This window comes from Schistocerca nitens, chromosome 10 (genome assembly GCF_023898315.1).
Source record: "Schistocerca nitens isolate TAMUIC-IGC-003100 chromosome 10, iqSchNite1.1, whole genome shotgun sequence".
In the NCBI taxonomy this organism is placed as follows: domain Eukaryota; kingdom Metazoa; phylum Arthropoda; class Insecta; order Orthoptera; family Acrididae; genus Schistocerca; species Schistocerca nitens.
The window spans coordinates 29,505,388-29,530,689 of record NC_064623.1 but is presented as its reverse complement, the minus strand read 5'-3'; the positions used below and the strand labels follow the sequence as shown (position 1 = coordinate 29,530,689).

The 25,302-nt window shown below is 39.8% G+C and overlaps 1 protein-coding gene across 2 annotated transcripts in view; it reads left to right on the top strand.

The window, feature by feature from the left end:
* The window catches only part of LOC126209775 (gastrula zinc finger protein XlCGF57.1-like), a 107,007-nt gene that overhangs the window by 28,191 nt on the left and 53,514 nt on the right, over window positions 1-25,302 (top strand). For both annotated transcript variants that reach the window (XM_049938902.1, XM_049938901.1), the window contains exons 3-5: window positions 6,910-7,014; window positions 12,259-12,377; window positions 24,093-24,148. In XM_049938902.1, the coding sequence (XP_049794859.1) occupies window positions 6,910-7,014; window positions 12,259-12,377; window positions 24,093-24,148 (280 nt within the window). The remainder of the gene's footprint in view (window positions 1-6,909; window positions 7,015-12,258; window positions 12,378-24,092; window positions 24,149-25,302) is intronic.

Below are 25,302 nucleotides of genomic sequence, written 5' to 3'. Positions count from 1 at the left end.
GAGAGACCGTGGAGCATTGCAATCCATGCCTGATATGTCTGACCTGGGGACTTTCAACAAGAAAAGAAAGTCTTATGGGCGGAGATGACATGTATTTGTGAGTACTCAAAAAGGCAGCCCTTATTAAGGATAAAAACGAGAGATCTCGAGGTGACTGCTCAGGGTTCAGTTGTTGAATTAAATGATACACCTGTGGACTGACTGTTGCTAAAAGAAAAGCCCGACTTCGATTTTTGTCTTGGATCCCACATGCCAGTAAATGTTGTTCCAACCGTTCGGCATAATTTGACCATGGTTTGACAGACCTATCAAAAGCCGGAAACGTTGGTGGAGCCACATGAAAAGTATTCAATTTACCCATGATGGAATTAACTCTCTGAGCGACATCTTGCAACGCTGGGGAGTGAGGGCAACGTTACGACCTTGTGAGTTCTGCCTGAATCTGCTGTAGAATTTCCGTCAAGGACTGAAGAAATTCCTCTAAGAAAGCCATTTTGACTTAAAATGAAAGTTTTATCCTCATCGCCAATAACTGTAGTGTCCTGCAGTCAGCCAGAAAGAACTAATGATCAAGTTTGAACACACTTTATTTAGTTAAAACTCTTTCTTGGCTTGCACTAATTTCCAATCTCAGGAACAACAAAAAACAATAATTCTTCTGGTGGCAAAAGCCAGATAAGAGTACTATACAATGAAAAGAAATAATAACCAAAATTCTACACTACACAATTACAAAGTGGCGTTATGACCAACAAGGTACAGCTTTCTACAGAAAGACTGCGGCGAGTGTTTGCTGGGCTAGAACTGACATAGGTATTGGTCGGAACTGTCCTAGTTGTAGGTCCACATTGCCAGTCTGACTCTGCTGGCTTGCTTATAACACCGATTCTGCGGAGTGCTACAGTTAGTCACACTAGTTCCAATTGATCGATCTCTGTCACATGGCTTTTCACAAAGTAGTGCTGTGTTTATGCAGCAAGTCTGTTGATGTTTACATTCACTCGTGATGTTTTGATCTGAGCTGTTGAAGGGAGGTCGGTAGCCCACTTTGCTTGTCTACTGTACGGGTCATCTAACTGATAAGGGGCCACTATGACACAGACACCAGATTGGTTCCTCCCACATACATCTCACGGAATGGCTGCGATGAGAAATTTTGAGAAATTGGAGCCGATGCAGAGGCTTCCCAACTACCATGATTTTATCGCACCATTCGCAAGTGGAACATGCGAGTTAGTGATTTTAGAAGTATCCTCTGCCAAACACTGTAAGGTGAAGTTGCTGAGTATTGATGTAGATGCAGATGTACAGAAGTGAAACATAGATGATCTGTAGATCTTGTATAATTAAATTTTCCTTGAGACATATGAGTCACAACTTTCTCTACAATAATGATAGAAGCTGAAGAAACAAATTATAGATTTTAAACACTGCAGACAAGAATAGAATATAAGCTTTTGAAATCTGATAGGTAGATCAGATGTAACTAATGAGGTGGTACTGAATCAGAGAAAAGAAATTTATGACACAGCTTGACTGATAGATAGGGATCAGGTGATAGAACTTCGCCTGAGACATCAAGAAATAATTAACATGCCAAAGGGGGGAAGTGTGAGGGATAAAAATTATAGGATGAGACCTAGGTTTGGCTTATGTAAACAGGTTTAATTGGATGTAAGATGGACTAGCATGAAGATCTACACGAAACCAGTCTTCAGACTGAAGGCAACACATTTTATTTTGACCTTCTTTCTCTTTTTGAAAAGGTTACCTTTTTGCTCAGACAAAGAAGGTACCCAATGTGAAAAGTGCATTGCTGCCTTTGAAACCAAGGTCTGTCAAAGTACCTTTCACCCATCCCGTACTTCTATTACTTTTGCTGTTTTCAGTTTCCTATATTTATTGTGATGAAGAAACTTTTGAGTTTTCCAAAAGCTAGAGATTTTGTCATGCTTTCTAATTACTATTTTTGTATCTTTATCAGTGTTCTCTCTGATAGAGATAGGGGTATTCTCATCTTAATTGTCTAAATCTTCGTGTTTAAAATACCCTTATCTTAGGAGGAACAGAGATTTATTTCCCATTTCAATCATACTTGGTTAGGTTTTGCATGGTTTCTCTAAATCATTTGAGGCAATGATAATTCGTTAAACCAGGACAAATCCTTTCTTTCAACTGGTAAAATAGGCACTATTTTTGTGACTCTTTGCTTGTGTCCGTGTTGAATGATTGGCCATGAGCAGTTGTATATACATCTGCACAAAGCAAACTTGATTGCTGTATAAATACTTTTAAATGCAGTAATACATGCTCCATTATCTCATCCCAGTAATTTAAAATATACATGCAACAGAGTCTGTAGGTTAATAAGTGGACTCCCACAATGAATAAAAAATTCTCAGATTTCCAACCACATCAAGCGATTAAAATTACATGAGCTTTCGGCCAAGCACTTCTTGGCTATTTTGAAATGATACAATCACCAATGGACTGCTGATACACCCCTCGTATACACTAGTTGCCAGCTGTGACCTGACTGGTGCTTGCGGCATTGCCAAATGTGGCGCTTGATGTGCCCATTGCGCGATCGCTGGATCCCGTGCTGTGTTGAGTTGCAGGCCACCACCTCTAGTTAGGGTGTTGTTAGTGATATTTATGTACATGGCTTCCTTAATTACACAATCTCAGGAGCCATTAGTGTGAGCCACAATGTGTGCGTCGTCATATTTTATCCGGTGTCAGTTTTCTAAACCGTGCTCAACTAAAGACCATTTCTCTGGGTACCATAGGTGATAAAACCTCTTGTGCTTCTTCCTGTGTTGCTCCACAGTGCATACTGTTTGTCCGACGTAAGGCTGGCCACATTCACAAAGTATCTTGTAGACCCAAGGTGTTCTGAGACCTGTTTCATTTTTAACTGGCGGATTTTTGTCGGAAGCCTGAAGATTGATCTGATCTTGTGCCTTTTCAGCATGTGGCTTTCTGGTCTGACACGAGCCACAGAACAGCAAGAAAGCAAGTTTTTTCTCCTGCTCCTCATCAGCGGTCTTATTGCACTCTTACAGGAATTGGGAAAATGCCACAAGTACTGTGGATAATGGCGAAGGGGCACTACATCAGTAGTGTGTGGATAAGTTGAGAAGAATTTGGGTGAGGCAGGAAGTGTGCTAGCATAGTATGTGGAGTTGCAATGACCACTGTGTCTGGATGGCGCAGTGGTCAGCACAGCTATCTAGTAAGCAGGAGACTTGCCTTTGAATCCTGGCCTGACACAAATTTTCAACTTTCCCCTTTGATTTAAATCAGTGCCCACTGTTGTTGTTGTTGTTGTTGTTGTTGTTGTGGTCTTCAGTCCTGAGACTGGTTTGATGCAGCTCTCCATGCTACTCTATCCTGTGCAAGCTTCTTCATCTCCCAGTACCTACTGCAACCTACATCCTTCTGAATCTGCTTAGTGTATTCATCTCTTGGTCTCCCCCTACGATTTTTACCCTCCACGCTGCCCTCCAATACTAAATTGGTGATCCCTTGATGCCTCAGGACATGACCTACCAACCGATCCCTTCTTCTGGTCAAGTTGTGCCACAAACTCCTCTTCTCCCCAATCCTATTCAGTACCTCCTCATTAGTTATGTGATCTACCCATCTAATCTTCAGCATTCTTCTGTAGCACCACATTTCGAAAGCTTCTATTCTCTTCTTGTCCAAACTATTTACCATCCATGTTTCACTTCCATACATGGCTACACTCCATACAAATACTTTCAGAAATGACTTCCTGACACTTAAATCTATATTCGGTGTTAACAAATTTCTCTTCTTCAGAAACGCTTTCCTTGCCATTGCCAGTCTACATTTTATATCCTCTCTACTTCTACCATCATCAGTTATTTTGCTCCCCAAATAGCAAAACTCCTTTACTACTTTAAGTGTCTCATTTCCTAATCTAATACCCTCAACATCACCCGACTTAATTCGACTACATTCCATTATCCTCGTTTTGCTTTTGTTGATGTTCATCTTATATCCTCCCTTCAAGACACCATCCATTACGTTCAACTGCTCTTCCAATTCCTTTGCTGTCTCTGACAGAATTACAATGTCATTGGTGAACCTCAAGGTTTTTATTTCTTCTCCATGGATTTTAATACCTATTCCAAATTTTTCTTTTGTTTCCTTTACTGCTTGCTCAATATACAGATTGAATAACATTGGGGAGAGGCTACAACCCTGTCTTACTCCCTTCCCACCCACTGCTTCCCTTTCATGTCCCTCGACTCTTATAACTGCCATCTGGTTTCTGTACAAATTGTAAATAGCCTTTCGCTCCCTGTATTTTACCCCTGCCACCTTTAGAATTTGAAAGAGAGTATTCCAGTCAACATTGTCAAAAGCTTTCTCTAAATCTACAAATGCTAGAAACAGAGGTTTGCCTTTCCTTAATCTTTCTTCTAAGATAAGTCGTAAGGTCAGTATTGCCTCACGTGTTCCAGTATTTCTACGGAATCCAAACTGATCTTCCCCGAGGTCGGCTTCTACTAGTTTTTCCATTCGTCTGTAAAGAATTCGTGTTAGTATTTTGCAGCTGTGGCTTATTAAACTGATTGTTCGGTAATTCTCACATCTGTCAACACCTGCTTTCTTTGGGATTGGAATTATTATATTCTTCTTGAAGTGTGAGGGTATTTCGCCTGTTTCATACATCTTGCTCACCAGATGGTAGAGTTTTGTCAGGACTGGCTCTCCCAAGGCCGTCAGTAGTTCCAATGGAATGTTGTCTACTCCGGGGGCCTTGTTTCGACTCAGGTCTTTCAGTGCTCTGTCAAACTCTTCACGCAGTATCGTATCTCCCATTTCGTCTTCATCTACATCCTCTTCCATTTCCATAATATTGTCCTCAAGTACATCGCCCTTGTATAGACCCTCTGTATACTCCTTCCACCTTTCTGCTTTCCCTTCTTTGCTTAGAACTGGGTTTCCATCTGAGCTCTTGATGTTCATACAAGTGGTTCTCTTATCTCCAAAGGTCTCTTTAATTTTCCTGTAGGCAGTATCTATCTTACCCCTAGTGAGATAAGCCTCTACATCCTTACATTTGTCCTCTAGCCATCCCTGCTTAGCCATTTTGCACTTCCTGTCGGTCTCATTTTTGAGACGTTTGTATTCCTTTTTGCCTGCTTCATTTACTGCATTTTTATATTTTCTCTTTTCATCAATTAAATTCAATATTTCTTCTGTTACCCAAGGATTTCTACTAGCCCTTGTCTTTTTACCTACTTGATCCTCTGCTGCCTTCACTACTTCATCCCTCAAAGCTACCCATTCTTCTTCTACTGTATTTCTTTCCCCCATTCCTGTCAATTGTTCCCTTATGCTCTCCCTGAAACTCTGTACAACCTCAGGTTTAGTCAGTTTATCTAGGTCCCATCTCCCTAAATTCCCACCTTTTTGCAGTTTCTTCAGTTTTAATCTACAGTTCGTAACCAATAGATTGTGGTCAGAGTCCACATCTGCCCCTGGAAATGTCCTACAATTTAAAACCTGGTTCCTAAATCTCTATCTTACCATTATATAATCTACATGATACTTTCTAGTATCTTCAGACTTCTTCCATGTATACAACCTTCTTTTATGATTCTTGAACCAAGTGTTAACTATGATTAACTTATGCTCTGTGCAAAATTCTACCAGGTGGCTTGCTCTTCCATTTCTTTCCCCCTGTCCATATTCACCTACTATGTTTGCTTGTCTCCCTTTTCCTACTGTCGAATACCAGTCACTCATGACTATTAAATTTTCGTCTCCCTTCCCTACCTGAATAATTTCTTTTATCTCATCATACATTTCTTCAATTTCTTCGTCATCTGCAGAGCTAGTTGGCATATAAACTTGTACTACTGTAGTAGGCATGGGCTTCGTGTCTATCTTGGCCACAATAATACGTTCACTATGCTGTTTGTAGTAGCTTACCCGCACTCCTGTTTTTTTTATTAATTATTAAACCTACTCCTGCATTACCCCTATTTGATTTTGTATTTATAACCCTGTATTCACCTGACCAGAAGCCTTGTTCCTCCTGCCACCGAACTTCACTAATTCCCACTATATCTAACTTTAACCTATCCATTTCCCTTCTTAAATTTTCTAACCTACCTGCCCGATTAAGGGACCTGACATTCCACGCTCCGATCCGTAGAACTGGCGGCTAATATTATTAATTCCTTTGTGTCTTGATTGATTCATAATGGCTGCGGGATAGAAATTGTGTCTTTTCTATGGGACATGTCCGAATTGTCAAAAATGCCACAAATGATCAGGATAGTGGGCAAAGGACATTACATCAGCAGTGAGTGAGTGTGGATAAGTTGAGAATTGGGGTCCAATGGGTATCCTGCTAGGGTAGCCCATGCAGTGGTGATGGCAAATGTGTCCGGATTGCGCAGTGGTCAGGTCATCTGTCTAGTAAGCGGGAGAACCAGCTTTTAATCCCGCTTCAGCACAAATTTTCAACTTTTCCCATTGATTTAAATTGATGTCCACTGACAGTTAACGTCATTTGTGGCTTGACTTTTGTGATTTTTGCTTAAAATCACTTCATTTATTTGATGAACATTATAGCTACAGTTGCTAAAGACCTTGCGTATGTGGCTCAGCTCACGGGCAAGTCATCAGCATCTGATGTCATTCTTCCACGATGCACCAATGTTTGTAAAACAGTGCACTTCTGTGCGGGGTGGTGATAGCTGATGGTGTGCAAGTACAGATCAGTGTGGGTGGGTTTTCTTTAACTTTTCATTCAATGTTACTACTGTGAGCCTTTGCATTCTTACAAAGTTCCACAATGTTTGTAAATAAGTGATGCCATGTCCAGTATACGTTTACTAACTGAGCCATTTCTGTTTTCAATAGGAGTTCCTGGCACTTTTCAGTAGTAGCTGTGAGCAGGAGTATGTTCCTCCAAATTGTATCTACATCAAAGAAGAAGATTTGGTTACTGAGGAACTGGTAGTGAAGGTATGTAATGATTCCTTTGCCTGCCAACCATGTATTTTGATGCATTTGAATTAGATTGTTACTCGAATCAAGTGAAATGTACAGGCAACTCGGCATATGACACAGTACACACACCCACATGAGACATCTGTTTTTAATAATAACCTCTGAGAATGCATATAAAAGATAAAGGAAGTGAAACGTGTGCTTATAATATTCGAAAATTTTTCATTAGCAGACATTATGTAACGGCAATCGTGGTCAATTTTAATGACTGGGCAAGTAACAACAGTAATGAATAAACATCTTATACAATATCTAGGATCTGTAAGATGCTTCAGAGATGACAAGATACAGGTCGTAAGATGACAAGCTACGGATGTAATTTTTAAACCTAAAGTTTTGAGTAGTTAGGATAGAAGAGTTGTTTATGTTTACCAGTTGATAAAACAGTAGCTACTGGAGCATACTTGAAACACTGAGTTAAAAACTACAATAAACTGCACAACGTCATTTCTGTGATTTTTGTCAGCGTGAATACTTTATGGTATATTTTTGAGTTTCTGAATGAGTTGCAGAACCTTTTTGTACAAAAGCGAATTGCATCTAAGTTAGTAATCTGAATACACAATGTTGAAATATGCAGTATTTAGACTTCACTGAAATTTGTGCATGGAGAAAGAGGCATGAAGAAGAGGAAGATACACAGGTGCTGAAGGGGCGAGAAAGTGGACACAGATAATGAAAATACTGTTTGTCTCTGGACTAGTAACATAAAATACACCATTTGTTTTCACAGTTTCACTTCACTTTAACATTACTGATACACTTGTGGGCACAAAGGCATGCATACATCTTATTTGCCCAGAAGCAAGCTAGTGAGGCTTTGCTCTGTGCAATTTAAACTGTGCTTCATGCAGTCAGTACAGAGCTGCTCGTTGTGTGAAGTTCCATCTTAGTTATTTTTTTTGTTTAATCAAACAATGCAAAATCCGGGATGGAATGTAACAATACCAGAGAAGTAAAGTTGCTACTCACCATATAGTGGAGATGCTGAGTTGCTATAGGCACAATAAAAAGATTCACACAATTATAGCTTAGCCTGATTGACTGAAAGCTATTATTTTTTTGTTTGTTTGATTCGGGTATGGGAGCTTTACAGAGAGAACGCACTTGATTCTTCATTATTAAATAACTTGACCATGTGCCTAACACAAACATGTTTTTTATACTTTCCAAAGGTTAGTTTCTCACTTATGAAATGGAAAAATAGTGCTTTAAAATAATAACAGTGCAGAACAGTATTACTTTGTTTTATTGTTCCTGTGGCTTATAATACACTACCTAACAGTTCCAAAATTCATCCACTCTTCTGTTAGCATTAAGTTTGTCAGCATTCATACTGAAGTAACCATGCTTTGTTTCATTTCTGCATTAATTAAACAGGTAATCACTGATCTTTTACATAGCCAGTTTAAATCCCAGTATATTCCAATAATGAAATGACTAATCATCAACTGCAGCACCATTTCATTCACAGTTTTCAGTAAAAATTCTGCACGCCTTTCTGTGAATATACGGAATCTCACAAACATGCTGACGTAACACTTTCAACTCTTAATTATACTCTTTAGCAAGTGCTTAATACTATTTGTGCTGATGCTGTTCCAACTGCTCTCTACGTAACCCAAATGATGACACTCTGCACACTGACTGGCCATTAGTGCTCGGTCATTGTTGGCGTTAAGTTGCAAGACAATGCCCCCGCCAGAGAAAAGACACGCTCAGCTTCAAAAATTCCAGAAGCCAACAATGAGTAAGGAATACAATATCAGTATGTCATAACACCAAAGATGGCATTATTCCTTAAAACAGTTATGTAACAAACCTCACAATGTGTGCCGAACTGTTGCTCAGATCTGGACACTTTCCTTTCATAACATGTGTATTTGCTCTAATAAACATTCAGAGTAAATACAGCTGTTGAAAAACAAAAATATGAAGTACAAGAGGTTGCTACTCACTGTGTATCAGTGTCCGATAGCTTAGTCTACTTTTGAATGTGCCCATCTGCCGCTTAGTGCCACCTGTGTGTGGTGAATAGCAGTCTATTCTAATTTGTTTTATTGTAGTTGATCCTGGATTTTCCATTGCTTCATGTTTTAAAACACACTGATTAAAACCAAAATTATATTTGTGAAACATTTTAGATACATACCATGTAAAAGCTTTGCGAGACATGGCAGTCGTATTTCCACAAATGTCAAGAATAGGACATCCTGAACTGTATATAAAAATAAGACTGCTCCATTGTGGCACTTGTGTGAAAAGAAATACACAGAATTTCCACTGAAGTTGTTTGAAAAATAAAAGAAGCGAAATCTGTACGGAAGCCAAACATAGAGCCTTTTACTTTTTACTTAGTCGCAGAGGCAGTTTTTTATACTATGATGATACTGATGATCAATTTTGCAACTGAGGAGTGACAATTGACACACACAACTATAATAAAACCCATATATTTAAAAAAGCTACAAAAACATATTTCTTAAATAGTAGATACTGGTACTACTATACGGCCAATGATTGTACACGAAGTATAAGTTTTTTGTCATCTAAACCTGTCTGTAATAATGTGACTGCATTTGTGAAGTACTTGACTATTTCATTTTGTATCTCTTTATATTAAGATGGTACATTGAGGTGAGAGTGATACGCTCATATACAGATGGCAATATTAATCACACACACAAGGTGTAAAGGGGCAGGACCTTTTCAGAGCTGTCAGTTTACTCAGGTGTTTCATGTGAAAAGGTTTCTGACATAATTATCATCACATTACGGTAATTGACAGACTTTGAACATGGAATAGTAGTTGGAGCTAGGCACTTCAGACATTCTATTTTGGAAATTATTAGGGAATTCAATCTTTCGAGATCCAGTGTCAAGAGTGTACTGACAATACCAAATTTCAGGCATTACGTCTCACCACAGGCAACGCAGTGGCCGACGGCCTTCAGTTAATAATCAGGGTCAGTGGCGTTTGCGTAGAGTTGTCACTGCTAACAGACAAGCAACACTGTGTGAAGTAAGTGCAAAAATCAATGTGGGACATACGATGAACGTACAGCGAAATTTGGCTTTAATGTGATATGTCAGCAGACAACCCGTGTGAGTGAATTTGCAAACAGCACAACATCGCCTTCAACACATCTCCTCGGCTCGTGACCGTGCCGGTTGGGCCCCGGATGACCGGAAAACTGTGCCGCGGTCAGACGAATCCCGATTTCGGTTGGTAAGAGCTTACGGTAGGGTTTGAGTATGACACAGACCCTAGGAAGCCGTGGAACCGAGTTGCCAACAAGACACTATGCCAGCTGGTCATGACTCTATAATGATGTGGGCTGTGTGTACATGGAATAGACAGGGTCCTCTGGCTGGAAATGGTTGTGTTCAGCTACTTGAAAACCATTTGCAGCCATTCATGGATTTTATGTTTCCAGACAGTATTTAATTTTTATGCATGACAATGTGCCATGTCATCAGGCAGAACTGTTTACAACTGGTTTGAAGAACATTCTGCACGATTCGAGCGAATGACCAGGCCACCCAGATCGCCCAACATGAATCGCATCTAATATTTGTGGGGCATAATTGAGAGGTCAATTTTTTGTGGCGGCCTTCGTAGCGACAACACTTCGCTGTAGAAACGGCCTACGAAGTCACCGCCACACTTTTAATAGCGGGCCGACCGGTCCGCTGGAACAGTGAACAGAAAGATGAAACCCCAAACACTCGGATTAAATGAAAGTCGGTACTTATCTTTATTAACGACGATACAGAACACAGTGGTGAACACGGTCTACAGAAATCTGTCTAGTTCGAGTCGGGGCGGCTAGGTCAGCGTCGGCTGACGACAAACAACAACTCTGCTGCGATGAACACACAACTGACTAGCAGGTACACAATTCGGTGGCGAGTATACAACTGAGCGGCGAATCCAGAACTGTGCTAGCGCTCGCGACTCCAGCGCTTAAGAAGCCAGAAGCCAGCGGTGGCGCGCGCAGACTAGCGGCGATTTCCTGTATCGCTGGCGCTGCTTATGCGGACGGCGTCCGGACTTTGATGCTGCCAACCTTTTTGGCAGCGGGCTCGGTTGGCATTACTGGCTAGGATATAACACAATTGGTGCACAAAATGTGGCACCGGCAACACCTTCGCAGTTATGGACAGCTGTAGAGGTAGCGTGGCTCAATATTTCTGCAGGGACATCCAACGACTTATTGAGTCCGTGCCACATCAAGTTCCTGCTCTGTGCCGAGCGAAAGGAGGCCCCACGTGATATTAGAAAGTATCTCGAGACTTTTGTCAGCTCAGTGACTGTCAAGTATCTTTGTGCAAATGATCTGTGCAAGCATAAACTAAGTAAGAGCATTGCCTCAAAAGTCAAGTGCCGTAAGTCCTGGTCTGTCAAAAAATTTTGACTTTTCAGGAAGTTTCAGCATAATTTTGTGTGTGTGTGTGTGTGTGTGTGTGTGTGTGTGTGTGTGTGTGTGTGTGTGTGTGTTTGTGTTTGTGTTTGTGTGTTTTCAATATTACTCTAAGATAACGCATGTTGGGACTGGCTGTATGGATACAGCCGAAGGGCAATAAATGAAAACATTTTATATGTTAGCTGCCTGGCGGATTGAAACTATATGTTGGGCCAAGGCTCGACCTCGTGAACTTTACCTTTCACGCGCCAGTGCTCACTGTTGTGTTAAACAAGCATGACTCGCAATCCATCCTCACAGATTTACTTCTGCCAGTGCCTCATCTTCCAAACTTCACAGAAGTTTCCCTGTGAAGCTTGTGGGACCAGCAGTCCTGGAGGAAAGTTTTAGCCACAGCCTGGATGGTAGAAGATGGGGTGCCGGCAGAAGTAAAGCTGTGAGGAAGTGTTGTGAGTCGTGCCTGGATAGCTTAGTTGGTGGGATCTTGCCTGTGAAAGGCAAAGGTTCTGAGCTCAAGTCTCAGCCCAGCACTCAGTTTTAATGTGTCAAAAAGCTTCATATCAGTGCACATTCCACAGCAGAGTGAAAATTTCAATCTGGAAATATTGTATGTTTTTTAAAACTTGTGTGCATCTGATGGTAAGAAGTTTGCCATGTGCTACTTTGTAAAAGCGGATTTGAAAAGGAACTGTGTGTATTCTGCCATGTAATTTTTGTTGCCATCACAGCACTATTATTATTATTATTATTATTATTATTATTATTATTTTAGGATCCTGAGGATGAAGAAGTTGATGTTGAAAACATTGACGATCACCTACAGGACGGTGAAATGAAAGATGTTCAAGAGTTCCCTCACAATGTGATGGAACCCCTAGTGCAAGTAGAAACGTAAGTTGTGCCTTACTTAAAAATGCAGATCTTAAGATTAGCTAGAGGATGTGGCAAAAAGCAGACCAATTTAGCTACAGTGAAGCAGGCTGAGGAATATATTGTAAAACATTTTCAGTGACAATAACGAAACCCTTGTGTACTGCCATTTCATGCACTGTTCATATTTGAAAATGATTATTTTATAGGTGGCCACAGTTATTACAATGACACTCAGACGATCTGCAATACAAATTATCGTGGCATGTTCAAAAATCTGTAGAGGAATGTTCCAGATTTCGGCACTAATGGGTCTTGCGATTCCGCAGTCATTTGTAGACATCAAGCATATACCCTGTGTTTTGGGAAACCTGAAAAAAGTAGTCACAGACCAGTAAATCAGGAGATCTGAGTGGCCATAAAATGTCCCCATTCCTCAAAATGATGTGGTTACTAAACACTCCGCACACTACCACCATTGAAATTTTAGCACAGTGAGATGTAGCACCATCTTGCTGAAGCTAATGTTCGTTTGCAGGAAACTTTTATAGTTCATGTGCAAGGAATATGTCAAGCTTGGCACATACCACTGAGATGTGACTGTGACTGTGATTGCTCGTCCATTTTCCTCCACAAAAAGAAAGGGCCAATTGTGCCCACTGAAGGGACAGTGCACCACATTATGACCTTCTGGATGTGTAAGTGGTGTTGACAGAGTTCACAAGGATTATCCTTGCACCAGTAGGCCTAACATTAGTTTTGTTTGTTGACATAAACACTGAAGTGAAAATGTGCCTCATCACTCATCCTTAGGAAATTTAAGAAGCCTTCATTGTCCCTAATTTTAGTCAACAGATGGTCATCTACTTTTCATGATTTCGTACTCACTTTCATTTAACTGTACCACAACCTGTACCTTGTACAGTTGCAACTTGAAATCATTCATAAAATTTTGTGCACTCTGTGACTGCAGGGAGTATACGACCCGGGAGGTCCAGGAAAAACCCGGGAATTTTTCATCTGGGAGAAAACCGGGAAAAACCCGGGATTTTTTTAGAATTCCAGGAATTATTCATTGTTTTAGTTTTCAGTTAAATTTTTGTAATTTTTGACTGGTAAGAACCAATACTATAACAAAGGATATTCCATCGTAGCTGCGCAAGCGCGGTGACGCCTGTTATCTGGCACGCTGTGGCAACTGCTGAAACGAACCTATTTCTAACAGGTCACAGGAAAATATTGTGAATGCTGGTTTGAAAAGCGTTACATTCAAAGTAAATTTCTTTTTATGCAAGATGAACTATGTGCGAGAATGTATGATGAATTTCTTAAATGACTCTCATTTAAAAATCAACTCTTTGATGACGAGTCATTTAGAAGAATTTCGAGCACAGAAGATCAGACATTTATGTCGTTATTAAAAATTTTATTGGCACATTTGTGTGATATATCTTAAAGAGTAACATGCGTAAAAAAGATCAACATTACGTGTGAAAGCTTAGCTTCTCTTGCAGCTTATCAATCTTCAAGAACAGTTTATGTGAAAGCTTTGCTTTTCTTGTAGCAACACGATGTATATTAATTTAAACCATTAACTTTTCCTGATTGTGTGTTCGCGCTACTTAACAGTGATGTTGATATTGGCTGACTACATCACTTGTCCTATGCTCTGAATGTCCGCTGTTGTCGGCTGGTGAGATCACGTGACATAAGCTATGACTGGCTTACCGAAGTGCATCGCAGCCTCGATTTCAATGCTTCGGAAAGTAACATGCGGTATTTGGGGGAATTCGAATTCATACTTTCATAATACAAAAATGTGCAGAGTACATGTTGCTGCACAACAAAGATCTTTCCAAAACGTGTTCTTTTTCTCCTGAGTTTCGTTTTCTAAAGTGCCGGGAAATTCTACACTGGTGAATAAAACCATAAATAATCAAAGGATTGATACATTTTACAGTTCTGAGGGAAAGTATACAATCACTTAACACGGTAAAAGTGTATTTTCACCTGGGAGACAGTGTATTTTTAACCAGGAAATCGGGAAAAATCCGGGAATTTTTTTTCCTTGTCCGCGTATACACCCTGGACTGGACATTCCCACTACTGCTGCAGTTTCTCTCACAGAGGGCTTTGGACTATCGGTTACAACATTTAGCATCTCCTCTATTTGTTCCTGTAAGCGACAACTTCTGGACCTTCCTGGTGATTTCATGTTAAGTGCACTTTCTGTTGCTTCAAAGTTTTCACCCTTAATAGCTTATTGCATGTGTCGATACAGGTTCATTCCGTGGAAGATTGAAATAAATATAGCGTTCCTGTCTAACAGCGGCAGCACAGTCACTGTTTTTGTAAAAGGCATTCACAGCCACAGCACATTCACGCCTGCTCCAGCACTCCATCTCAGCAAATGGCATATCTAACTGAAATGTACGACAAACATTCTTTGTTGACAATACTATCATTCAACTTTTAGAGATTAATTAAAACAGCCCATTTTTCTGCTGCATCCTCTATTTACATAATTTCTTCTTTATCGCATCTGGAAGAACAAAACAGAACTGTTGATAGACAGTTAAATATTTTCGAAAAAGGTGTGCATTATTTTGCAGATTTCATTTTTTAAACATTTTTGTTTGCTTTCTGTAATGCGTTATTCCTTGATCGCTTATATGAGCTTGCCATGCATGAGTGAATTTGCCCTGGCTGGCCATGGATATCTCAACCGGATTCTTGGACACTTGCTGTCCCTGCCTGTGTGTTAGTGGCAGCATCACCTTAATACCATATCTGCAGTTCTCAGGACTGTTGGTACAGCCTTGTAGCAGGTACGCACGTGTGCAGACCCTGCGACAGGCCACAATGCTCTGGGGACTCTGTCAAGTTGGTTTCTGCCCACAAACTGGGTTCCATCGCTCTTGCAGCATGCGAGTGTCTCATTATTTATTTGCTCCATTTTATTACAGTGCCTTTCCTCTCCTTTTCTTTTTAGTACGTCTGCAATTGTGGTGAAGGAGTGGGCCAATGAACACACAGAAAAACTTATTGAATTGTACCGTGAAAGATATTATTTGTGGAAAATCACCCCTGAACATTACACTTAAAAATATAAAAAACAGGGCATACAAAGAAATTCTTGACAATCTTTTAGTAATTATTCCAAATGTGGACCAAGCTGAAATAAAAACAAAGATACATAATTTGAGATCCACATACAGAAAAGAGCTAAGGAAAGTTGAGGCCTCTGAAAGAAGTGGGAAAGGGGAAGATGAACTGTACAAACTGTCGTCATGGTGAGTGCCAATAAAAAGTTTCTTATACTACATTGATTATTGTACAGTATTACGCATATCTTACATCGTTTATCTTACAGGTATTATGAGTTATTGCATTTTACAAAATAACAGGAACACCCTCTTGCAAGCTTATCAAAGCTTGGAAGTTCTCAGGGGATTGCTGACAATTCTGAATGCAGTGTGGAGAGAAACGAAGAGAACTTTGATGTTGATGTTAATGAGCCAATTGCAGATAGTGAAAATGAAGGAAGTAGGACACAGAACAAGACAGGAAAACATGAGCAGGTAGTGAGTATTTCATTAGAGTCAGTTTATTTCTGAAATACTGCATCATGTCTACAAACTTACTTTACATCTTCAACCACCTTAAACTACAGACATTCTTTAAGGTAGTTTTTTAATAATTAACACATAGGAAAGTGCAAAGTTAAACTTTTCTTTCATTTATCGTTTCATCCTGCCAAGACACTCTTCCTCTATTATTATAAAAAAGCAGGTACTACTCTCAGTTTTTTATAGCATCTGAAGCACGTAATTGAGCTACGGTGCGGGACCGCAGTGGTGCTATAAATTCATTTTCATTGACAGCCCTCCACGAACAAAGCTCTAATCCATGAGTGACTGTATTTTCTCAGTCAACAACCTGAGGGTTGCAGTGTGCAGTGCTCAAACACATCAAACAGTTATTCAAAGTGCACACTGCCATAACAACATATTTAATCTTTTGAGGTTCAGTGCTAATGCTTGTGTACAAAACCTGGACACCATTGGCTCAAAATTATTTTCTGCATTTCTCACAAGTGATGAGCTGTAGAAAACACATCTTTCATGATGTTTGACTGAGCATATGGTTTCAAAACATTGATATGCAAAGCAAATGCCATATCTCCTAAAAATGGAAAGTTTAGTCCTTTATCTGTCTCTTTGTTGTTTGGAAAATTTAATGCTCCTGATTGTTAAGCATTCATAAAATGTCATAGCTTCTGTGACATTTCCACCTGATATTCTTTCCATTTTTCTCATATCAACAAATATAAACTAATAGTCAGCACTAATAATAGCCATCAAAACGATATTATAAAACTTCTTATAATTGTAGTACATTACTTCAATGTTTCTTGCTTTCACAATTCTTATGTGTTCCCTATCAGTGAATCCTCCACAATTTATCACCTGCCATTTCTTCATGAAATTATGTGCATCTTTTTTCCGTTTTTTGTGTCGTCTCATTGTCACTGTAGGCTTGTACCATGGGAAGCAAGTAGAGGATGTTGTTTGGTGGCTGGTATCATTTTCTTAACACAAACTGCGTGCATGTGTTAATAGAGTTCCTTATTTATACAAACAAAGAGCTGCTTAACTTAAGCTTCCTTGTGCTGTGGTACAAGGTCTTCCATAATAGTCCACATTAGCTTCACTGATAGTGAAGTACAATTCCACTGTATACACTTCTCTGGTCGCTAGGTGCTGACTGACTCTGAGCTACCTGCGACTGCAACTCCCTCTGGGCTGCGACTGATGTCTCGACTTGTGGACTCACTGGATGACTGGCTGGGTCCGCTGTGACGATCTAAATACTAGTGGCCGAGAGGGCATTGGCGGCGCATTGTTTGCAAGTCTGTCGTTGGCGTCTCTCCTGACAGACTCACTCGCTCCAGTGCCTAAAATCAATCTTCTCGCAACCCCTTTGCCGCCTGGTGTGCTGGCACCAACTTACGCCAGCACACCGTTAATTTTTTATATGAGGCAGCTGAAACAAGAAATGTGTCCAAAAGTATATTCTGTAGACTCGTGCAGATCTATTATTTGGTTTCCAGTTTTTCAAAGCACAACAAATGAAGAAAATGCGGATTGAAGAGATGGAGACAGACTTCGCCACATTCATGAGAGCATGCGCTACGGCTCTGTCATCAAGCACGGATGACTGCAGTGCTCTTGGAAACTACGTTTCAGCAAAGTTGTGTAAAATGGAATCAGGAATGAACTCACAGACAACACAGATCTATATGAAAGACCAGCCGTGAAAAAGTTTTAAGTTTCCTTGCATTCCGAATATGCACAACTCACTCAGTGCATCTTACGGATCATCCCACACTGATTAGTCAACTTCTTTGTCAATATATAGTGACTCAAGTTTTGGGCAGCAGTGAAAAAAATTATTCCATTACCAAAATTGTTGTTCTCCTTTTGTTGTGTTGAAATTGGTACAACATTAGTTACTTTAAAATTGTTCTACATTCATGCAGGATTTGGTTAATACTGGGTGGTTATAATTAAGTGCAACTAATCACAGAGGTCCAGTGTGGGTTGTAATTATTGCATGGTAGTGTAGCTTGGTAGATACGCTAATGCATTAATGCGGAACTGGTTTATGCTGGGGAAAAAGAAAAAAAAGTTCAAATTTTGGCCACCAGGTGCATATCTATTGGGTTTGGGTGATTTGGAGGAGGGGACCAAACAGTGAGGTCATTGATTGCATGCATATATGTCACTGTTCAGTGCTTGTATGACAGTACAACATCCCTGCTGTCATTTGACAAGCTGTAATGTGAGTGAACAGTACAGCTATCGAGAATACAGACTGTGCGCTGTTAGTGAAACTGTTGTGCGTGAACAGCAACAATTACTGTGCTGCATTGAGAGAGTATTGCCAATTAAAAGACCTGAGGAGAGACCCAATGTCATTAAGTCATTTAAAGAAGTTTATAATGAAATTCAAGAACACAGGTGAGCTTGGTGTAGTACCTGGAAGGGGAAGGTGTCATATCCCAGTGGAAGTTATTGACGAGTTTGCTGTTGCTGTAACTGACTGTGCAGCACGTGCCCCAAGTAGTGCTAGTGCTCATGCAGTCTCGTGACAGTTGCCCATACCATGGTCAACAGTGTGAGAAGTTTTGTGGCCTGTTTTACATTGATACCCATACAACATCCAGACAGTGCAGCAGCTGAAATCTCATGAATCACTGTAACATTCTGAAACTGGTCTTTGGTTTCTGAAACGGATCAAAGATGGTGACATGTGGCCAGGAAGTATTCTGTGGAGTGACAAGGCTCATTTTACACTACAGGGTGCACTGAATACACAGAACTGACAAATTTTGGGTGCTTTTACACCACACATTGTGCAGGAAGAGCCATTGCACTCACCATATGTGACTGTGTGGTGTGGATTCACAAGCACATTTATTCTTATTCCATTCTTCTTTCAAGAGAATAGAGCCAGAGGTCCTGTCAGATGTACCTCGATGGCTGCATGTGATCGAGACCTTATACAGTAGGCGATTCCTGCTTTGGAAGAGTGCAACTGTGTGGAAACCTCTGTTTTCATACAAGATGAGTCACCTCTTCATGTCGCTCACCCAGTGTAGGATCTGCTCAATGCAACCTTCCACAAACGTGCTATATCCAGAAGTTTTCCAGAGGCATGGAGTGCAAGATCACCTGATCTAAATCCATGTGACTTTTGGCTCTGGTGATAACTTAAAGAAAATATTCACCAAGGACACATTTGGTCTATACCAGATCTGAAGACCAGTATACAGAAACACATTGCTCAGAGTCCACCGGAAGTGCTGTGACCAACTGTTGATAATGTCGTTGTACAAATGACAGGATGCTGCAATCTCTCCAGTGCTCATATTGAAAAAATTGTCAGCACCAGTTTATAATAACATAAACATTATACTTTTCTCACTTGTTTGGTCTTTTCTGCACACATCCCGTTCATAAACCATTACATATAGAAACATTCATAGACACGTTTCTTGCACTGACAGCACCAGATTTGCATCTGGTGGCCAAATCTGGGACTAATTTCTTTTCAGCACTAATCAGTTCCACATTATTGCATTAGATTATCTACCACGTTTTGCTGCCATACAATATTTGCAGCCCACACTGGACTTTAGTGATAGCTGCACTAAATATAACGACCAGTACTTTTCCTCTTTGGAAATTTATTGTTTGCCTTTACTTATATTGTTATATGTATGTACACTGTTTAATACAGATGCACTTTGCTTTCTAAATTTTACTGCGTCTATACACTTACCTTCATGTATTTATCCTTCAAGGTCTCGTGAACAATGCGATCCTTGTTTTTAATTTTAAATCCTCATAACTCCAACTGGTAGCTGTATATCTAAGTGATTGGGCAGTCTTTGTTGTGGTAAAATACTTACATGCATTACAGTATCAACACGGGGCTCATCACTTTTAAAAATAAAAAATAGCAATAAAGTACAATTAGCTGCTTTTGGTGCTATATGTCAACTAATGAGTGCTAACAAAAATTAAAAGCACTCACTGAAAAGTGTGTCAAAGTTATACTGGCTCATTCTTAACCCCCAAGCAAACGCACCATTTCGTATAACACAAGAGGGCGCGGTGCGCACTTTCTTCTCGTGTAAAGAACAGCCATCTTTGTTACCAAGCTAAACATGTATGAACAAAATCACAGTTTTTAATAGTTCAATTAAAAAGTGAGAAAATAAAGTTACATTATGTGAGCTAAATCACTGTTTAATTAACAATAATAAAATAATCTCTTCCTTATATAACTCTGTTGCCGTGTGCGAGTGTTGCCGCACAGTAATGACCCACTGAAAGCACTAAACAGGGTAGTTGCATCAGATCCTTCTCAAGACTCCCAGACAAGAAAAAAAATAGTGTATTCAGGTGTTTTCATTCCAATGAAATGATTTAAAAGTCAATGTCACACAGGATATTAATGAGGTCAGCTCTGAAAATATTTTATGGCTACTTACAAGATGCCATTTGTCTTCAAAAATATTAAAAATATACCTTACCCTCAAGTCTAGGCCTCTCCCTACCAACTATTGCATGGGTACCATTGCTCTGGATTGCTGTGCTTGCACCACATCCTGGATTTGCACGTAAATCATGAAAATCTGCTATGGGCAGATGGGCATGGTGCTAGGTTTGATGGGCGAGGTCTACACAGTAGTGGGATATGACGGGCCTCAGATTGGCAGGATGCAGATCTGCCAGAGATACCTGCGGAACTAGCCCGCGAAAAAAAAAGAAGGAAATGAAATTAAAGAATTTGAAAGACCGCTAAAATGCACCATTTTAGTCATGTGATGCCTGTGATATCACTGACTAGCATGCTGCTCCAACTGTCGTAAAGCTCATTCACAGTGATATTTGATTTTGGAATTTACGTTTTGGAAAATGTGGTAACAAATGATGTGTAGTACCACATTTACAAACATATCTATAAAAACTCCTGAAAGAGTGTTTTTGAGTGTTCCAAATAATGAGAATATGTGTAAAGTGTCGTTGCAGCTTGCTCATAGAGATCCAAATGAGACAGTGTTCACTATGTGTGTTTATTTCTGTGAGGATCATTGTGATGTAAGTAAATACTCCACAGAAACACAGTGTCGTTTGTAGTGTAACAGGCTATATGCTGGGCTGCTAATGTAATGCTTGCGAGATTGATCCTGATCAGAAGCAAGTTTTTCCTACTTAATATTGCTTCTTTCTTAAGTTTACTTTATTCATAAAACAGTTATGTAAGAACTTTAAATTCGGTATCATATTACTTTTAATATCAATTTTCGTTTTTAGCTTTATTTTACAACTGATCAATTTGAGATGAATCACAAAGATGCTGTTAAGAAACTGTATTTCATGCCCGATATAGCTATTATTCTGAAAAATCGGAGAAACGATTTGACAATTTCCGATCACGTCATCCTTCTCAAATAAGTCATTGAAGATAACGATTTGCTGCTTTCACCTGTCTCTATTGAGCCTGTTATATAGCTGTGTGTTTTTGACAGAGAGATAAACTGAACATTTGGAACCTACAAGGAAGTGTACTAGACCATTACAGTAAAATGAAAGTTGGTCCTGCTTAAACACTTTTAAATCTCTATATTGTGTCAGTTGCAGTTAAGTATGTGTTAGAACAACAGATACTTTAAGGTTCTGCTGCATCAACTGAGTATTTTATGGACATAATTTTACAGTGGTTTAAATTAATGACCAGAGGAACAGAAAAACTGCAGTGTGTAAAGCTGTTGAAGGCAAACACAATGATGCTCTGCAGCTCCTTGAGTGTTGTTATGTGGTCTGAATACCTGAAAATTGAGAAAAAAGATACATACAAGAAAGTAGGAGTTCTGACAACAACTACAGCAATTAACAATCAGAATTATTTTTTGAATGAAAAAAATACACTGTGTTTTATTGTGTACGCTTTTACAAGTTGCCCTGGAAAACATTTTCAGCATTGACGAACACATAATCCAGTTCCAGATTCCCTTAGTTGTAGGACAATTCTGTGACTTATTGCTGTGTGACAGTACATTCATCCTAGTCACCATACAAAGCAGTTTTCAGGCTTCCTATTTCCAAAACATAAAAATCTGTGTTGTTTTTGAAGAACAAAGAGACCATGCATAAACTTTCAGAAGATTTTAGGGATTCAGCGTCATCCTTCATAAAATTCCTTTCCTTTGCTCCTTAATAGTTGTAAATGGGTTTTCCATCACTAAATAACTAAACTGTTTGCAGAAAAAGTGCAGAAAAACACTAGTAACTTCAGCTAACACTTCTGTAACACATGTATAGCTTTGTCTCAGTCCTAGCTTGTGATGTCATCAGAGCTACATCCACTAACGTAGCATTTTTGATCACATGACCAGATCTTGATATTCAATTATTTTTTAAGCTCTAATTACATAAAATAAGATATTTTGTGAAAATACTGATCAAAAATGCTATTTGAGTGTTATAATCATCCAGAATAAGAACAATCTGAACCATATTTTTAACATAGGAAAACAGTTGGGGAAACAGATGATAATGACAGTGCCCTCTGTGAAGTGACATCAAATGCTAAGGTTTGGAGGGGGAGGAGAGGGGTGGGTTCCTTGTGAGGTTTCTTTGTGTCTCACATGCAGCTTAGAACAGCTTCATCTTTCCAAGAGCACAACTATCAACTGTTGCGCAGTGACATTTTTTGCACTGTTACTAAACTGCAGTGTATCTCTCTACCTTATAGGGAGATTCCCCAACTTATTGCATCTGGATAAATTCGAAGTTTTACAAATTATCTGCCTAACAAAGGTAAGATTATATACCCTGTTTGATGATTACAATTTCTGTGAAGTAATTACTACACATTTCTACTGATGCAATGTACACAGAAAAACAACAAAGTAGCAGTAATCAGGTTGATTCAAACGTCATGTCCCATGCGACAAAGTCTACATTAATGATTTAGTAGTCTTGACCCATAAGTCAAAGTCGAATTCAGGGGTGTGACAGGAACGATTATTTGAAGCAAAGAAGTCTAGTAAGCATAGGCTCTAAAATACCTTAAGAGCTGTGAGCACTCCTTCATCTACAATACTGCAAAACACTTCCTTTCTACTGAACAATTGCTCGTAGCTTTTAAGTTATGAATTTTAGAGCCATCATTTACTACACTTTTGCTTCAGATGATCGCTCCTGTGGGATATGACTTTTGGATCACCCTGCAGAATCAGTAAATACAATAAACTGTATTAGATAAATAAAATGACATTTAATAAAGCTGTATTAGCTGTGTACATTGGCAGTGTATTACATCACAAGATTTCCAGGCAAAAGTGGCTTCATGTCAGGGGCAGAGTCCCTTTCCACGACTTGGAAAACACCAAATACGTTGCGAAATTCACTCACCTTTGAAAAGAGCATTAAGGAAAGATTGGCCCATTGGCCCATTCTCTTCGGACAGGACGAAGCTTCCTTCCCCCCAGTACTGGAAACAGTTCCTGACTCGCACATCATACGTAGTACACGCTCGCAGATGCAAACAGGAAATGATGTTAAAGGGTGTGTGATGTGTTTGATAACCAATGAGAAAGCAGCAGACTGGTGATTGAAGCTAATTACCTCGTGTCTCTATCATAAGACAGTTGTATGATGTGCAGTGCACTTTCACAAATAATAATAATAATTAGGACATGCAGCAGTTATAGACTAAATATAAAAAATCCTCACTTTGGCTTCTCAATGCTTAACACAACCACATCGTCACATGGCATTTTTATCTGAAAAAATCTCAGAGAGTAAGAATATTTTGTCAAAATCATCAAAGGTTTTAGTTGCTTAATGGATTGCTTTTAATGCTATTGGTCTCCAGTTCATCTGCTTGACTGTTGATTATTTCATATTTGAGCACCATTTAACTCTGTTAATTAGTAATGTTGCTCTCAAGCAGAACTGAATTCCAATAACCAGTGCGCGAGTGCTAAGAACCCTAAGGTGTTTTAACTGGCTGTGTTACTTGTTCTTGCATGTAAAGTGGATCCTCAGGATTGGCATTGCCTATGTTTGTATTCCAATATTTTTTCATCAGAGTAAATTACTTTCTTAAATGTATGTACCTTCACAATAATTGGTTCATGTATTTCTTTTGTTACAGCCAAGAGTGCAAGCAGGAATGGGATGCAGAGGATGTTGTAGAAAGCTGTGATACAGGTATTGTCTACTTGATGCCGTTTGTCCATTTCCTATTACTTATGAACTGTGTAGGAACTCTTAACCGGCATTCTAATTACCTGACTGAGTCTAAACCATTGGTAACAAAGAATACTTGAAAGTGATGAATATAGAGTCGTGGGAAATAAAAGTTAACTCAACACTTACAGATGAAAGCTTAATAGTAAATTTTCATTAATGTGTTTGGAACGCAGGAGGGAGAGGGATAGGTAAGGGATCTGTGCTACGAGTCATCGAAGGTCACTAGCAGATGTCCTCGCACTTAATTTATACCTTAACAAGTCTATACATTGATATTATTAATGGAATCTGCCTATTCCGAATTCCTGCCAAACTGAACATTGTTTGACCCCAGTTAGTTCGGAATAGTGCGGCTGTACTGTATACTTGTCTCGTAAAGTTGTAGTAGGGACACTAAAGGCCTCAGTTCCATGCACCCACAGACATATGACCAGTCCCCTAGGAGGCTCACCACTTCTTGGTGGGTTCGTGCTTGGCTACCTCGGGGCCCCAGCCTTTGCAGCATTTTTTACCTTCTGTGCTGCATGTCTATCCTCTTGCTATTCTTTTTCCCCTTCCTTTGGGAACATGTATGGGGTGTTATTGGGAATGTTCTGTGTTGTCTGTTACTGATGCAAGAACAGTCTCACCTTTGTTTTTCGCTCCCCTTTCCTTTCTTTGTTTCCCTTCTCCTCTCATTCCTCTGCTTCAGCATTTGAGGTTCCTCATTTTCTTCTTCCTCCCTGTGTGATCCTGAAGGCCGGCCCATGCACCTGATGCATAACAGGTGACTGGGTAACATGTAATTCCCGGCCCTGGTTCGACAGGTGGGGTCCACGCATTACTTCTGGTAATGGCCAGTCGCAGGGAGGGCTGATTGCCTTAGCTGCAACCTTCCCAAATTGCTGATTGGTCCCTGTGTCAGGTATTTGGGAGGTGTGAACAATCACCTAAGGCAGGTGCACCCCCTTGTGAAGGGGGCCCCAGTTGTAAGGGGAATGCCATCGGAGACGCTGGCAATTGTGGGGGATTTTCTCACAATGAGGCAATCATCTTCCCAATCAATGTCTATGAAACGTAAACATAATGAGGCTAATCATTCAGAGACTCTTTCTGCTGCACCATGGTTCCTC